Raw genomic sequence first — 17,656 nt, forward strand, 5'->3', positions numbered from 1 at the left:
CTTCGTGTCATTCATTGCTGTTCTGTGACTGGATAGTGGCTGAATGATACGGTTTTCAGTCAAGGTGAAATATCTGCTTGATCAGTCTGGAAAGATGACCTCAAGTGCCCTTCACTGGTCCACAGTCAAAAACATCCTAATTTCATTCATTATTTCCTCTGGGAGTTTAATAGGATCTACAAGGTGTGCTGTACAGGCGAGTCTGGTTCACCTTGCATAACATACCGTTAAATTAAAGGTAGCAAGAAGTTAGTTGCCTTCGTGATCACTGGGCAGTGTGAATCTTCTTCATACATGCTGTAGACAATCCACAGTATTATGGCACTAAATAGTCTGAAGAACTTTCAACCCTGTGAGTTCTAACAGTGTATTTATACTACTGAGTTAAATCTACAACATAGGTCTGTGCTAAACCCAAACCCCCCTGAAACCCTATACTGTTACCTAACATGCACTTCCTTAGAAATGTAACTACACATTGTGTCGACACAGCCCACAACTATTACGATTGGCCTGTTTAGTACTGTTGATTACTCCTGTACATTTGTAGATACTTTGTCTCTGCAGTTTTTCAATGGATTAGTGACAGAAGAATATATAATATAAGGATTCACAGATGTCAGCAAATTCCTGCAGGGAGATTGTCACAACTATTGGAGTTGACCTGAGGGACTCTGCAAAGAGATGGAACAACTATGGTTGCCTCTGAAATAAAAACAAAGAAATTGACAGCAACAAAGAGTAGAGACCCGAGAAGGGAAAAGTCCCAGCATTTTATTTGTTTCTGTCATGGCTGGTACTGTATATAAAACATATACACTGGGATACCACCACAAGCATAAATGCTGGCAACAGCATCAAACACACACACAAGTTATATTTTAGCTCAGCTGAGATTCATGGCAGGAGTCTAAATCAGCAACCAGTCATCTGTGTTGACACTAAACCTACGCCATTAGAATACGTCATTTTGTTCTTTTTAAATTGTTCTTCATACTCAGGTGACCAACAAAAAATAATAATTCTGACAAACACAATCCCCCCCGCCAAAAAAAAGTGGGGATACTGTTAAGGATTGGGGCCTATCACTGGTCATGACTTGTCACGATCACTACGCGTGAAGTACTAAACAAGGGGTTCCTAGAGCTTCTAGCTTTAACATAGATGGAAGATAAAGGATGACCCTGCATATTTATGCAATCACTAAAAGTGGTGCATGTTTAATGAAATCACAGTAGGTACACTGGTATGTGGAAATATTGCTTATACTAATAACATAGTTATTGACGCAACAGCGTTGTATAATGGAGGTATGACAGCACCAAGGTTAGGTGCAATCCTAGCCCAACAAAATAGGACATTTCAAGCAGAAGCTCTTTAGAAAAGTCTCAAAGTTTAACAGAGCAAAATAAGAGACAGAACAATACTGAACAGACTTCAGACACAGCATTAAAATCTGTAATTACTCCTCATGTTCTTTAAAAGGTAGCACGATTGTCTTCAGCTGATACACTTGTTCACATGTTTTTCTTGCTGCTAATTGTCTTTCTGTGTCTCGCTCTTTCTCTTTCACCTTAATTCCTCCCCAGAAACCTCTGCTGCTGTCAAATCAGGGGATTATGAGCATATTTGAGATCACAATTAGGAACAGTTGTGATTCTCAACGAGGCGAGCTGCCTAACCTCATTAAGCTGCTTCCACTTGAGACAGCCTGTAAAAAAATGCAATTAACTCATGTCCCCCTCCCCCCTTATGGACAGCGAGTGCAACAGGGAGGCAGACTACTTCCTTAAGCCTTTCCACCATTATTCCCATGTTTCTGCACTAAACCTAATGCAAAACTACAACAAAGGGGATCGTAAATAGTCTAAAAAGTCTAACACTTTAATCTCTCATTATTAGTCTCCAGTTCAGCGTGTGCTGAGCCCTCAGTTGGCTTTCACAGCGTACTTCCAAAAAAGAGAAGTACTTATTAATTCTATTCAACTTTAACAAGTACTGTCTGGTTTTTAAGATGACACATCTCCTTCAGAGAAACCAAAAGATTCAAAGAGAGTGTGGCGAACAGAGATTGGTGGTGTAGTAAGGTACAAGGTGAAACTGTGCTGTTATGAAAACACAGTTCAGGTGCTTCACTACTTCAGTACTGCTCGGGGGCTCCAAAACCCTCACCAGTATACTGTGCCTTGGAGTTTCTTGCCCTTCCTGTCAGATAAGCATCTCTTTAAATCACTAATATGAAAAATGACTTTATGACCCCACCACGTCTTTTCAATCCCTCCTCCTCTCTCATACCGGTTGTGAAATCAGAAGGATACGAGGTCAGGGAGTAAAACTAATTAGCAGAGAATGTGTCCTGACTTTGAAAATCAGTGCAGACAAAGCACAGTGCAGTCAGTGGTATACAGACATATAGATACTCCAATTTCTATATAAAATGGAGTATCTATATACTAAATTGGTTTTCTGCAAGCAGAAATTACACCCTGTTGGTCTTAAACAGTGTGAAAAATAGAATAGAATAGCCCTTTATTATCATTGTACATGTCTGAACAGAGAAAATGCAAAACAATGGAAAGACAATACTCGAGCTTGATAAAGTAAAGAACTGAAGGCTAACACAATGCTGGCTGCAGTGTTTTTAGACAGCTGGTAAGAAGTTGCTGATATCTGATCTCTGATAATCCAATCAGGCGATCGGTGACCTAAAGCTTCATTGACCCATTCTTTTAGCTCGACAAAGCAGCTTATGAAGAGAGCTAATTATAGCTACATATACAAACATATCAGGTGAGAAAATAGGTATATTTTTGGTGAGATATACACTTACACTCATCATGGACATGAATGTCAAGTCAAGTGGCTTTTATTGTCATTTCAACCATGTACAGTGTGAAACGAGACAACGTTCCTCTGAGACCCTGGTGCTACATATGACATATAACAGACAAACACAGGACTACGTAAAGTGCAATGTGCAAAAAATGCAAAAAACCCCAAAACAAGACAAGACAGTGCAACACTAGACAGAACGGGACGATACAGACTCAAGACAGTGCAATGGAAATGTGCAAAATACTGAGTATTATGCAAAAAGTAACTTGTCATGTTTCTCATCATTTCTTTGAACTGTTCTTTTTCAACAGTACAATACACATCTTTAATAACCTTAGAAACGTATTTCTTTTCATCAGAGAGTGACAGTTTGCATCCTCTTCCAGACCGTGGTCAGGTGATGACACATTCGAATAATTTGTACTTACATACAATTAATGATGAACTTATACTGTTGGAATCTGCAACTGTTTAGAAATGTCTCCAACTTGTGTTCTCCTTCTTAGATTTTCACTTGGACTTTCCGGTTGTTCAGACTGTTGCTCAATCTAAGTGGTGCTCTCAAACAGAAACTGAAACTACCAGTTGTAGCCAATCATGATCACTAACAAGAGGTTAACAGGTCTTGGCCTCATCAAATTAAAAGACACTGAGAACCCTCAGCACCACTTATTAAATGATTTAAGTGAGTGTATCTATCTGTTTGAGTCTACATACTTTTAAACCTATGTGGATTAGAGAAAGTCAAAAATAAATTCAAACTAGTGCACTCAATAAAAACGTATTCTGTACAGTCATTTCAACCTAAAAAAAAATCATTAAAATCCAGATATTACAACAAGTGCATGTAAACTACTCACCATAACACACCCACAATGGACAACCGTACCCTCAAACACACAATAATAACATGGACTGAACCACCACTCACAACCACTAGCACTTTATATAGCCTCTGTAGGAATTATATCTCACTTATCTTAACTGCACTACTGTATAGCTCTGTGTAAATAATCATTCTGTACATTCGATAATTTTTAACCCTACAACTGTTTACAACTTGCATAGTTCCCATTTCTGTATAGCTGTATATCTCAGATTTCTGTAAAGTTATTTATTTCATATTCTGTATAGTTTTTCATATTTATATCCTGTTCATAGCCTGTACATAGCTTCACAACATACCTCATACCGTGTACATTATAACATACCATAATAGACCCATTTCTGTAATATACTTACATATCTATATTATTGCTAATATATATTGTAATATATCTATATCACTAAAGCACTTCTGGATGGATGCAAACTGCATTTCGTTGCCCTGTACCTGTGCATGTGCAATGACAATAAAGTTGAATTCTATTCTATTCTAATTCTATAACATAGCAACAGTATTATTTAGACTTAGAAGAATGTCTTGTGTTGTATTATACAACACACCATTACTAAAAGGACTCTTACTATCACTGAAGTTAATTTAATATAGTGAAAAGAGAAGGTGGAAAAAGATCATATCAGTGAACATTTGTATCGATGTGGTTTTTAAAAAGAGAAAAACTTCCCCAGTGTGTTGTGAACCTTTGCTTGCGTACATGTATATCCTTGTCTGCACAACAGGAAGAGAGTGGATTTTCCCTCTGAACCAGGGAAAAAAAGAGGGGAGAGTGTAATAATAACTCAAAATAATTCAAAATTTACAAGTGGCGCATAAAAGGTTGGTAATTTGGAAGAAACAGGACAGATGGCAGCTTATTAGAGATGATAATATCATTCTGAATTGAAAGGATAAATCAAAGTGTTGCTCAGCAGCTGAAAGGGATCCTTTCTGCTTTTCCTTATTTCCCGTCGTATATTTTGAACTGTGAATCATGCAAAGCTACTCCAGTACGGTCCAAAAATAAATACATGAAGCTGAAAATGAGGAGAATCGGTGAAGTAGTATGCTTTTTTTGACTGAAGTGCAGCTAATAATGAGACTCTTTCTAAAATACATCAGAAACATATGCAAGCTTTCCCTAGTCCAGTTTCTGTATATTAATGTGCACGTTTGCACATTAAATATATTCATAATTTATTGGTGGTCATAATGCTTAACATGGTTATAATAATGTATATAATTTAGATACTATTGTTTCATCTCAAACTGTGAGGTAATTCTGAGGCTTTTTTCCCAATAAGAATAAAACATAACATTAACTGCTGAGCTGGTATTATTCAAAGAGGCCATAATGACAGTCAACTAATACCAACTATACAGTGGTTTTGAAAGAAAGATGATTTATACTAATCCCTGAGATTTCCTTTCTGGATCTACACTGGCCAGATGTTCAAACTGGTAAAGCGCACAACCTTTGTGATCTTCTCATCATCAGAGGTGGGGGGGGGGGGGATTTCTGTATGAGATTCTCCGTCTCATGCAGACTTTCATTTCAAAAAGCCCTCAGCCCCCCAGGGCTAATGCCTCACATAATAAAGCCTGAACCATGACATAACTGTTAATACTAATACTTTTTGTTAAAGGAATGTTAATTGAACTTTATGACATTAACTATGTCACATCAAATCAGTGATTTTTCCCCCTTTTTAGAGGTGTCACTGGAGCAAAACATTCCCAAAATTTACTGATGCCAGCTGTGCACCTGCATAAATGAATGCCAAGCCAGGCAAAAACAGTTTCTGCAGTTCTATCGGGCTTGCGAGTCAATATCTATTAGGACCACATTTATTCTTTGACTTAGCCTGAACTCTTGTTGGCAAGCTTTCTTGTAATTCACTAAATAGCAGAGGTGGGACCAAGTCATTGTTTTGCAAGTCTCAAGTAAGTCTCAAGTCTTTATCCTCAAGTCTCAAGTCAAGTCTCAAGTAATGTCAGGCAAGTCAGAGTCGAGTCTCAAGTCACTGGTGTAAAAGTCCAAGTAAAGTCACAAGTCTGAAATTTTGAATTTCAAGTCCTTTCGAGTCTTTAAAAAAAAAAAACGAAAAAAGCATGTTGCAGTTATATGCTAAATGTAAATATTAGACCATATAATTTTTAAATCTGTGTTTTTCTCAACACATGACAAAATAGTGAACTTAGAAAATATACACAAATTGTGAAATTGCACCTCTTTAAAATGCAGCTCAATTAAACCTAGCTCCAAGAATAATTTTCACTGACAGTTCTGAGATAAGCTGCATGTTATTCTTGGATGCGCTTGAAGGACCGGCTTTAAAATCGCATGACAAAAATATCATACATAAATAAATGATTTTTTTTTTTAAATATCATTTAAAAAAAACTGCATCACCAACGTAGCCTGGAAAACATTTGCTAGTTAGATGAAGTCAGCTATCTCATCGTAGCATATTTATATGCATATTTATAATTACACGGTTCTTGGAGTGAGTGCATACACTCATGAAGTTTAGTAACTTCCGGTCACTGCAACAAGCCCAGGTACAGTTTACCGACGGATGGGTACAGGACCTTGAAATGCACCGTGTAGAAAGTAAAGACCATCGTACGTATCATAAGTTTACCAGTCTCACAAATCGTCTTGCTTGTAACCTATATCACCAATTATGTTAAGAAAAATGACGCATTAACTACAACAGCAGACTGACCTTTGTGGAAATGCTTGGAGCAGACTAACCTGTGAGCTGGAGTGTTCTGGGACGTTATAATTGGTCTTTGAATGGCTGCAATCCAGTCGCCTCTTTGTTACTTCGGAAACATGGCTCGAACAATTTCTCTTCAACGATGTAATCCGATAACAACCGATCTCTTTACCCGTCGGCTTCCTGTGGCTGTCATGCGACCGGCTATTGCAGTTAATAATACAACAGCTTCTTGACATTTTTGTGTTTCTTTTTATCGCTGAATAACTGATTTTAATTGAAAGCCTGCGTGCGCTAGTACCGCTTGCCACGAGTTCCCAGAATCCTTTGCGGTTCTACCCGTGAATGACGTCACATTTTCAATCTCTATATAATATGCATGTTAAATTTTATATTTGGGGTAAAATATCAAGTCTTTTCAAGTAAACCGGTTCAAGTCCAATTCAAGTCCCAAGTCATTGGTGTAAAAGTCCAAGTCAAGTCACAAGTCTTAGAACATTTTTTCAAGTCAAGTCTAAAGTCATAAAATTAATGACTCGAGTCTGACTCGAGTCCAAGTCATGTGACTCGAGTCCACACCTCTGCTAAATAGTACACAGAAATAGTTCTCCAGGCTGCTTGAAGGATATTCTAAAGTTCTTATTTTTCTTCACTGTCAAGATGAATCTGCGCTATTTCAAAAACGTTGACGTCTGGGCTCTGGGCAGAGTAATCCATCACTGATAGTGTTCCATTTGTGTTTTTCTATTCAGGTATGACTGCGACTGAGAGTTTCTAATCATGCTGAAAGTCTTTTCCATTCAGATATATTTCAAGATGTCTGTACTTGTCTGCATTCATAATTCCATCAGTTTGACAGGATCTCCAACACAGCTGACTGCAGCCCTAAACCATGACATGATGACAGAGCCTTCACCATGCTTTACAGGCTGCAGACATTCACTGTTGTACCTCTCTGCCGGCCTCATCTGTGCACACTGACAACAGTTTAAACCGAAAATGTGAAATTTCTGCCATGCCTATAATAATTTGGCATGCTTCAGCCTTTTCTCCCTGTTTCAGCCACCCTTCCACTGACACCGTTTCTGATCAGGCAACTGAATCAGCTTTAGCTTTTCTCTGTTATAATCAGTGTTGGTCAAGTTACTTGAAAAAAGTAATCAGTAACTAATTACTGATTACTTCCCCAAAAAAGTAATCCCGTTACTTTACTGATTACTTATTTTCAAAAGTAATTAATTACTTAGTTACTTAGTTACTTAGTTACTTTTTAAAAACATGATTTACAACCTGAATAGGTGATAAAGCGCTAGATCTCTCAGCCCAATTCTACTTTTTCTACATAATCCATCATACAAAATGTAATCAAATGGAAAAGTCTCTTTTTAAAACTTGTTTTTATCAGTTTTAATCTTTTAACTTTAACTCCCTTAACTCCCTTACTTTACTCGTTACTCGAAAAAAGTAATCGGATTACAGTAACGCGTTACAAGTAACGCGTTACTGCCCATCTCTGGTTATAATCTTACAATATTTTGTCGAGCAAAATTTTAAACATTTGGATTATGACTAGAACTAAATGACAATTTATTCAAAAGACAATGACTAAAACTCTAGATTTGCTGCAAATTTACCACTGCTTTTTATGGAACCAGTTCAAAATCAGCTCTGAACAAGTCTGCCTTAGTCACAAAAGGGGAGCACACATATAACTGATCTGAGGGGTCCACACGAATAAATATGAAAACGGCGTATACGTCTGAAAACGCTCCACGTCCACACTATCGTTTTCATTCGTTTTCACAGACTCGTTCATTTACATTGAACGCTTACGTTCCAGTACTGCGAATGCGTGAAACGCAAGACGATTCGACCTGCCTCATTTTTGTCTGCCGTTTATTCACTTTCCGACTCATCGCGACAAAATGTTGAGGAAAACTTTTTTTAAATGGACTAACAATGAGTTGGAGTTGTTGCTGCGAGTAACACAAAAGTACAAAGTTGCAAAAGCGAGTGAGAATTAAAGAATTTGAAGAAAAGCTATCTGGAGCATGTATACACTGATATTAATCTTTAATAGGGCTGCCAGAACTGAGAGCAACTGCTGTATAATGCTCTCCACTCTCTTAGTTTAATTGGTCACATGACTGAATCCCATGATAAAATGTTTCATTGTTTTCGAAAATGCTCCGGGTTTGCAGTCCACACTGCGACGCGAAAACGTCGCTTTCAAATGTATCCGCTTTGGAGAGTGTTTTCACAACGCTCCGTGTTCCTTGAGCGAACACGCCGTCTCAGTGTGGACGGGAGGCCAAAACGGAGAGAAAAGGATGCGTTTTCAAATGAAAATGTAACAGTGTGGACATGGCCTGAGTAAGAGCAGTTAAGCAGTATAAATCATCTATCCTAAGTATTTAAAAAAAAATCACTTTCTAAAGTGGAAACTGATTATTTCTTCTCCTCCCTGAAAATGTTCCAGAATGGATAACACACATTTTTGCACACACACAAAGACTGCATTGTCCACAGCATGGGAAATGATTCGCACCTGGGCTTCAGGCTCCTGGAGGTCTGGCTACTGTGACCATCAGATGCTGAGGTGTCAGGAATCACACATCCCCCTTGTCCCAGTAGGCCTGAGATAGTGGGGGATGGTTTGTGGTGCAAGTGTGTGAGAGAAACACATGCAGACAATGTGGGATTGTGACTGACAGGAAGTACAATAAAGCACTGAGCTAAGTGCTACATGTGGCTATGGGCCTCTCTCGCCAGGTCAAAGGTGATTTTATCATGCGCTTACCCACAGAGAAAGAAATAGCTGGGTCTCAACATTGACTCCTTTCAGTTTTAACTGCTGTAAACATGGAGGGGTGTTTACCCTGCCAAAACTTCAGTCACGCAACAATAGAACAGTTGCAGCTGTCCATCAACTGTCTTGTGCTCTGCTGCAGTACTGAAAAAGGAAATTCACAGAAGAACAATAACCTCCAGCACCAGGCTTACTGTAAATATTGTACAGTAGGCTGTCGGAGCGTCACGGCACTCTCGCTTGGAGCTACAGTTTGATCTTTGCCACAAGAGGCTCTCAGAGCAATGGAGACAGTCAAAAGCAACATCCAAGAAGATTTTGTAGAAAAGCAAAGAGCTTTAAGGTTACTGTGTTTAACCTCTGGGTTTATGTGGGCTAAATATGTCCTGCTGTCCACATAAATGCTTTACATCTTCTAAGTCTGCCTAATGGATCAAAGAGAGGGTCCGCTGAGAACGGTGGTATTTTTCTTTTATGATGCTGGAAACAGATATGGGACCAAGGATGGAAACTTCAGCATTAATTATTGAATTTCAAAGAGTAAACAAGCCATCTCTCTAGTACCCCTTCATACTCTCTCCGCTCCTCTATTTTTTTTCATTTTCCACAGTATGTCAGCTAATTAGCTGTGGAGTGAACCAGTGGAATACATGTTGTTGCCATCATGCAAACAACATGAAACACAGAGCCTGGTTCCCAAGTGACTGAGAGGCATTCAAAACAAGCTCCTACACTGAACTGAGTATTCAAAGTACAACTGCACATTACGACGAAGGACGGCTGCTTTTACTCTTTAATTAACTTGTGATTTCAAACCTTCACAGCAGCGCGTTCAGGGATTGTGCTTTTCGGCGCACTTTAGCACAATCACACATGGTCAACAGTAAACAAAGAACGGCTTTTAAGCAAACGATAGGTGCAGATCTGCATGCGGCCACACTGGGGACACTTTGCATAATTTGCTTTGAGAAACTTGAGAATGTTCTCACATTCATACACATCAGGCTACAGTAAAGACAACAAGCAAAGCAGGATTTCATCAACAGTCATTCCCCTCAGGGCAGCAGTTTATGTCTACAGAGGCTGATGCAGTCTGCTGCTGTTTGACTGTTCTTCTGAACGATTGCTTCACAAGTGTAGTAAAGGGTGCTGGACTGAAAAGGAAGCAGCTTTTCAAACATTTTTTTGCTTTTCGTGGGTCCATGAACACTTACTCTTTTGTGTGTGTAATTTCAATTGCCACGGATATAAAACTTAAATGCAAAATGTTCCTAAAGTGGCATTCGGTTTATGTTTAATTCCATGATATCACAATGAGTCCAATCAACCTCCAGGGCTAAAAAATGAAGCCAGTGCGAGGTACCAAAAACTAGAGTTCCTCTAATGGCCACACGGGCCTGGCTATAAAAGCAAGTCAGTCCCCACAGTTTTAAAAAAGATCAACTTCATAGCATCAAAAATTTATAACATTTATAACCTGATGCAATGAAATGTAATCTAGCTGACAGCAACCATCAGAAGATTGGTCGTAAAGGGATAGACGACAACATCAGTAAGATAAAGTCAGTCAGGGTGTGGAGTTTAAACAATGCTCACTTGCTACTAAAGTTTCCAAAGTGTGCAGAGAAGATATCTCACATACTATTACACCACCAACTGCAGCCTGGACCATCGATACGAAGCAGGATAGATCCATGCTTTTAAGTCGTTTACGTGGATCCTGAATGTTGCATTAGAAATGGAGACCAGGCAACCAATCTTCTGTCCAGTGTTAGTGACCACATGCTGCCCAAGTTTTCATTCTTAGTTTACAGGAGCAGCTTTCAGGTGTGATTTTCTCCTGCTGTCTTCCTCAAGGTTTGATGTTTCCTGCCAGGTAAATGACGCTCCGCAACGTGGTGACGTCATTCGGGGCGACTGGAATCGATAAGGGAATCGTTTGCAAAAATGGCAAACAATTCCAAGGAATTGAAACAGTGGGAACCGGTTCTCAACAAGAACCGGTTTTCGATACCCATCCCTACCAGCGACTGTAAATGTGTCCACAGAGTTTATGTATACAGCTTGTGAATCAAGATTTCAAGTGTTCGCTGATACTGTAAATTAGCACTGTGGCCCCCAAAAACAAGGATGGCAGCAACTGAGACTTCAAAATGCAGAGTTGATGTTATGGGGGCTATGTCCATCTTTTATATACAGTCTATGTTTAAAAAGAGATAGATCAAATTTGTGAGTAGCCTGTAGTTTGAGGCAGAGGGTATTTTACAAGGGAATAACTTCATTTTTCTAATTGTCTACTGTTTGTGTTCTTTATTCTGTGTTTGACCAGATGAAACTTTACAATGGGTCACAAAGGCCACTAACACAAACATTTTCTTTATCTCAACAGAAATTGTTCTAAGATAGAGAAGTCAGACAATCCAGTGGCACTCTGGTTTTAAATGTGCTATACAAATAAAGTTGCATTGTATTGTATGTAATGCTATTTAATTGTCTGATGGTGGATGCTGGTGTAGTGTTGATACTACAAAATTCCAAACAGAGCCTGTCAGAAGGCCTTTTGCATCGCTACACTTATGTTAAGAAAACAGTAGTTTTTTTGAGATGGTCACACAGTCTGTGTGGCTGAGACCTGTGATATTTACACAGTGCCTTAATGTTATGGAAAACAGAAAAGGGCGCCCCACAATAATTTTACACATGGGGCTAAGGTTAAGAATTTTTTTCTCAACATGCATAAAAGTTTGATATATAAATTCTGATGACGTCCTCAAGCTGCTCTCAGACTCCAATCCTGACTTTGTCTCATTTACATGTCTTCCTGGTGTGGTGAGATTGAATTCATCCATCTGAACCAGGCGATGGTATTTCATCAACTCTGGATCATTGTGACTCTCTCTTCTGACGTCTCCCTCTCTCTCATCAGGCTGAGGCGGCCACCCAGATGATGTAACTATTAATTAGGCAGCTGAGCTCTTGTTGTCCTGGCCTGCCATTTTAAAGGTGTCTTCTCTACCATGAGAATGATTCAACTCCCATTTACGTCATCACAGTCTCCCTCACTCATTTCTCCTGCTGGATGTCTAGATCATTTCATAATTAGTTGTGTGCTCGAACGAGTAAACATTAGAAAATAAAATGAAGAAATTTAAAGCATAGATCCTGGAGTACTCTACGCAGAGTTTATGCAACTCTTCTAGCTCAGTCCCTTTTAACTCAAATAAGGCCAACACCGCCAATATATCGACCCCTCTCTGCAGCAGGTTTTGGTCTGTTATTGATCGGTGACAATTATGGAGTACGAAACTGGGTTTCCAGATTAAAGTGCTAGGTCACTCGTTATTTATGAGGGTTTTTTATCAATTCATGGTATGAGGTTGGGTGCAGGTAAACTAATTTTTGCAGTAGCAAAATATTATGCTAAATCCCACTAAATATCTCACTAACCTGCTGTTAAACTTCTCAGGGTGCTTCTCACGCATCAGATGAAAGCGATGGGCGATTGAGGCATCCTGGAGGAGAAAACAGAAAAGACATTGTGAATTTAACCTCACGTGTTATTACAGCTGGATAAAGGTCAAATGCAAACTTAGCTTTATGCCAGCATAAAAAAAGGTGTCATACATCAGTCATTGTTTGTTTTTAGAATAGGCATGAGAACAGAAATGCTACTGGTTCAGTCAGTAAAAACTGAGACGGAGAGTGTACCGCTACACTCATCAGCCAATTACTGTACCCACTCCACTCTGTTCTACCAAATATACAACCATGTCATAAAAGGATTTCATAACTTAACCTTCATTATAGTTGCATATTTACTGCTTTACCTATACATGTCAATTACCTGCACCTGACAAAAAACTGCATGTTTGATTTGGCCTTTTTACACCAGATACCCTCCATGATGCAACTCCAAAGGGGGATTTCCAGCTGGAATTAATCCAGCAACCTTTACCAAGCAAATGTGTTAACCACTACATCACCGAGCCACAACACTGATACAAAATACAGCTTTTAAATGATTTCATTTATGAAGGGAAAAGGATCTAAACCTACCTGGCCCTGTGTAAAAAAAGAACTGCCATCAAGCTTTTGTGACAGCTGGCAATGAGTCCTTCATATAGCTCTAGAGAAATTTTATCCCACCCCTCTTTGAAGAATTTTTAAAATTCAGTTTTGTTTTTTCTTTTTTTATTGTTGTTGTTGTTGTTGTTGTTTTTTTGTTTTTTTTAGCATTAACAGTCTGTTTGAGGTCATGCCAGGTCTGTTTAAATTTGTTGTTTCAGAGCAGGATTTGCTGGTTTGTTTCAGTTCAGTTCAGTTTCAGTTCTGCTGAATAAGCCAGAAAAACACAAACCGATATTCTCGGATATTCTCGTTCAGCATTTTCTGGTAGAGAGCAGACTTCATGGTTGCATCAGTCATGGAAAGTCATCCAGATCCTGAAGCAGGAAAGCAGCCCCAGACCAACACCATACCATCACCACGTTTGTTTCCGCCAGACACGACGAGACTCCAGACTGCTCCAGAAATGTCAACTTTTGTCACTCCACAGAATATTTTCCCCAAAGTCTTGGGGATCGTCAAGATGTTTTTGTGGCAAAGGTGAGATGAATGTTTGTATTCTTTGTAGTCAGCAGCCGTTTTTGCCTTTAAACTCTCCCATAGGTGCCATTTGTGCCCAGTCTCCTTCTTATTGCTGAATCATGAATACCTAACCTGAGACATCTGAGATCTGCAGTCTAGATGTTGCTCTTTGTTCTTTTGTGCCGTTGTGGATGAGTCATCAATGCATTCTTGGAGTCATTTTGCTAGGCCAATGTTAGAGCCGTATTCAACAGAAAACTAGCTAGTTTAATCAAAAGTTTCCAAGCAAGTTAAACTTCTTCTCTTTACTTTTTTCATTTCATTTTCTATATTTTAAATAGGAAGCAATTAATTGACTGAAAGAGGAAAATAAGTGGCAAAGTAATCAATAATAGAAATAATAGTTATTTACATCCATTTGCATACCAATTTCCCCCCACTTGAAATTGCTGTGCATGAAGACAGTGTTTTGATCAAACAATAATTTGATCCAACCTACCACAATAACCCTTCCTATTTCCTGCTGTAATTCAGTCTACAGAGCACAAAGACACTGAGGAGTATAAAGCTAAGGCTAATGACACATTACAGCACTGATCTGAGGGTCACAAGTTTACTGAAGCTGGTCTTAGACCGGACCCCACCTTCCTGCCCCGTGTATTTAACCCCTCACCTCTGGGCCAAAGGTGAATGTACCCCTGATCAGTCACAAGAGCAGCCTCAGTATGACCCCTTTAAATAGGCAAACAAACAACAGCAGCCGCCAGCAGAGACATAATTGATGTTTGCCATGTGAAACTAAGAAGAAATGATATTGTCCTCTGCTCATTTTGATTCATTTTTCACAGCCTGACAGTCACAAGAGCCCCTGATAGTGCTTTATGTTAAAGTACACAGTTTTGTTTCTTTTTACCTCTTAAAACAACTCAAATACGTCCATCATATTAACTCTACAAGCCAGATAAATAACAACAATGGCAAGTTCAATTAGCACTAAGACTGCAGACGCTCAAAAATACCATAAACATGCATGGAGACCCGCAGCACGCACAGAACACGCACAGATTTGATTGCATGAGATCTGTGACACAGAGCAGTCCTGATCTGAACTTTGAGCTTGACCAGAGCTTCTTCTGTTCCACTAAAGTCTGAGGATCGTCTTATTTTATTAACAAAACCTTATATGTGACTGTTTGGATAGCAGGATGTGTCGCCTTTACAGATGTTAAAGTAATACATACGATGTTTAATAATTGACTATCTTTCGATTGACATAGCATTTAGCCTTGAGGATGCTACACTGATGTTAAAAAGAAGAAAAAGAACAACACGCTGGTTTGATATATACCGTTGGAGTTACAGTAAGAGCAAGATAAAAATAATCTGCAGTATTTACTCAAACACAATGTTCATCCTCTAGTTCACATGTAAATATAATCCCTTTACAGCTTATTTGCATGTTATTTTCATGCTGCCAGGCTTCTCATTTAAAGCAGTCTTTCCACTTAAATATTGTAAATAACAGTTCAGCACAACACACATGTAAATGAAAAGTTAATACTCTCAATGCCCTGCAGCTAGAGAAGATGCAAATGAGGGGAAAAAAGTCCCTGACAGAAGTAATGACCAGTTTTACCGACCAAAACGTGGCAGTAATGATGCACTGCTACATTAAACATGTTACCTTTACCAAAGGACAGAGAGAGAGCGAGAACAGATCAAGAACAAAAACAGCGCAAATTCTTTTACAACAGATACGGTGACGCTCAGTGAGTAAAGATACCAAAATGATGCATCTACATGGGTTTGCATGAAGGAGTGTGTGCGTGCCTGCAGGGGTCCTTTGCTTGCTGCCTTTCTCTGAGTATAGTTGTAGTACATTTCTACATGGTCTGAGTTTGTGCCTTTGATTATGTGAAGATGGTGTGCAGTGGAAGACCTAAACTGCTCACCCAATTAGAAGTTAGAAACAGTCATACTGCTGCTTTTCCACAGGCTCAACAAAATTAATGATTTGTCTTTACCTTTGATTGGGCCATGACCACTACTGTTAACAACTAGAACTAACCCAAACCCTCCAATTATTCATCACTCACTAATAATAATAATGATAAAGCCCCATGTTTTTGGACATTTCATGCAATATTGTAGGCTACCGCACAGAATCATAACCTCATCTTCTAAGGGTGTCATTTACTCATTTTATTTTATCCACTAACATCACTTAGATAAGCTGTGAGAATAATTGTGAGCATGCATCTTATAATTTAGCAAAAATGTAGGTTTTGGAAGGTCAAGCTGTACTTTCCACGGTACAGCTTTACACGAAAAGTGAAAAACAGGAAACTGGATATTTGTAAATTCTTGTCTAATAAACTCAACTCATTTTAGATGCTTGGTAATAAGGAAGGACAACCCAATATCACAACAGAGTGTGTAATAGACACGGCGGTCCACCGTCTTCCCAAAACGTTGCGGTAATCTGCAGTAACAGAAGAGCGAGGTATTTTGTTTCAAACCAACATGCAAATAATCACATGAAAGCCTTTAAACAGACTATTTTTTAACACATTTACATCTATATACATATAATCATCCAAGCTTAATAGAATCTGGTGATTAAGGACCCTGGAATGTACTTAACACATTTTTTGCTCACTAGCGACTTTGTGGGTTTAAATATATCATCGCCCCCTGCTGGTCATGCAATTTGTGCATGGAGTTAGGCAACTTCTGCATGCATGCCCATTTCACGTGGTTAGAGAGGCAAAGTGGGAAATGGACACGGTGGACTGGCCTGTCTATCCGGTTGTTCAGTCTGACGTCACTAGCCGTGTCTGGACCTAAACTCCGCTGCAGGTCCATATATCAATCGATCACTATGGCATTACTGAGAGTTGAAAAACTGTCTAAAGTCTTTCATCTTTAATAAAATGATCAGCGTTCTGCTCTACCAGGTGTAACAATTGAGTTTAACATCCAGGCATCCATGAAAACGGAATTTATGACATTTAACGGAGTAAGAAGTTAGCAGGGAGTTAGCTCGCTAGCTTCTATCTAAATACAATATAGCATGTCCTGACTGCGGGGTTTTGGAAACAAATTAAAACGTACAGCTCTGTTATCACTTCCAGCATAAATGAAGACAGAAAACTAAACAGCAGTGACGTTTGTAGGGTTACTGAAGTTTGGCTAGCTGGTATATAATGTGCTATGTGACTGCTAGCGACACAGCTATGTTAGCATAATATAAACAAGCTAACTTTTTTTCCACTCGATAAAAGTTAACGTGAGTGTTCTCGGTGGTCAGGAACAAATGTAATCGCATGGCAGGATGCTGTAAAAGGACCAAACTTCAGCCAGGAGAACAACTGAGATAATCCATCCACAATACGAGGTTAGTCATTCATATACTGCTGCATGGGCTGGGCTGTAGTTACATCCTAAGGTTTTAAAAACTGAGCTTAAATAAATGATTAGCGGTAATAAAAGCCGAGGGAGGTCAACAGTGATCACTGACTGTTTTAGGAGCTTTTTGAGATTAAATAGAAGAAAATACAAAACATTAAACATGTTAACAACACAAAAGCCATATTAAACGCAGACTACTTTAGGCCCGGAAGTAGGATTCGTCACGTCATCACTTAACAATCGGATTACATGTTTTGCCATCACACTGGGTTGGGGAGGAATATATTTAGATCAAAGTGCATCCCATAATTTTGACAGGTGAAAGCACCTGTGATGATAGGCTGGCATCCTGCCTGCCTGTCCAGGTGTTTCAGTTTGGTGCAACAAGGACAATGGAAGGCTGTGACGAAG

General features: G+C 39.1%; 1 protein-coding gene across 6 annotated transcripts in view; it reads right to left on the reverse strand.

Moving 5' to 3' along the window:
- The window catches only part of LOC120718371 (diacylglycerol kinase beta), a 159,347-nt gene that overhangs the window by 43,176 nt on the left and 98,515 nt on the right, over window positions 1–17,656 (reverse strand). For all 6 annotated transcript variants that reach the window (XM_040006895.1, XM_040006892.1, XM_040006893.1 and 3 more), the window contains one exon: window positions 12,695–12,759. In XM_040006895.1, the coding sequence (XP_039862829.1) occupies window positions 12,695–12,759 (65 nt within the window). The remainder of the gene's footprint in view (window positions 1–12,694; window positions 12,760–17,656) is intronic.

This window comes from Simochromis diagramma, unplaced genomic scaffold, assembly GCF_900408965.1.
Source record: "Simochromis diagramma unplaced genomic scaffold, fSimDia1.1 OVJJ01000514.1, whole genome shotgun sequence".
NCBI classification, from domain to species: Eukaryota; Metazoa; Chordata; class Actinopteri; order Cichliformes; family Cichlidae; genus Simochromis; species Simochromis diagramma.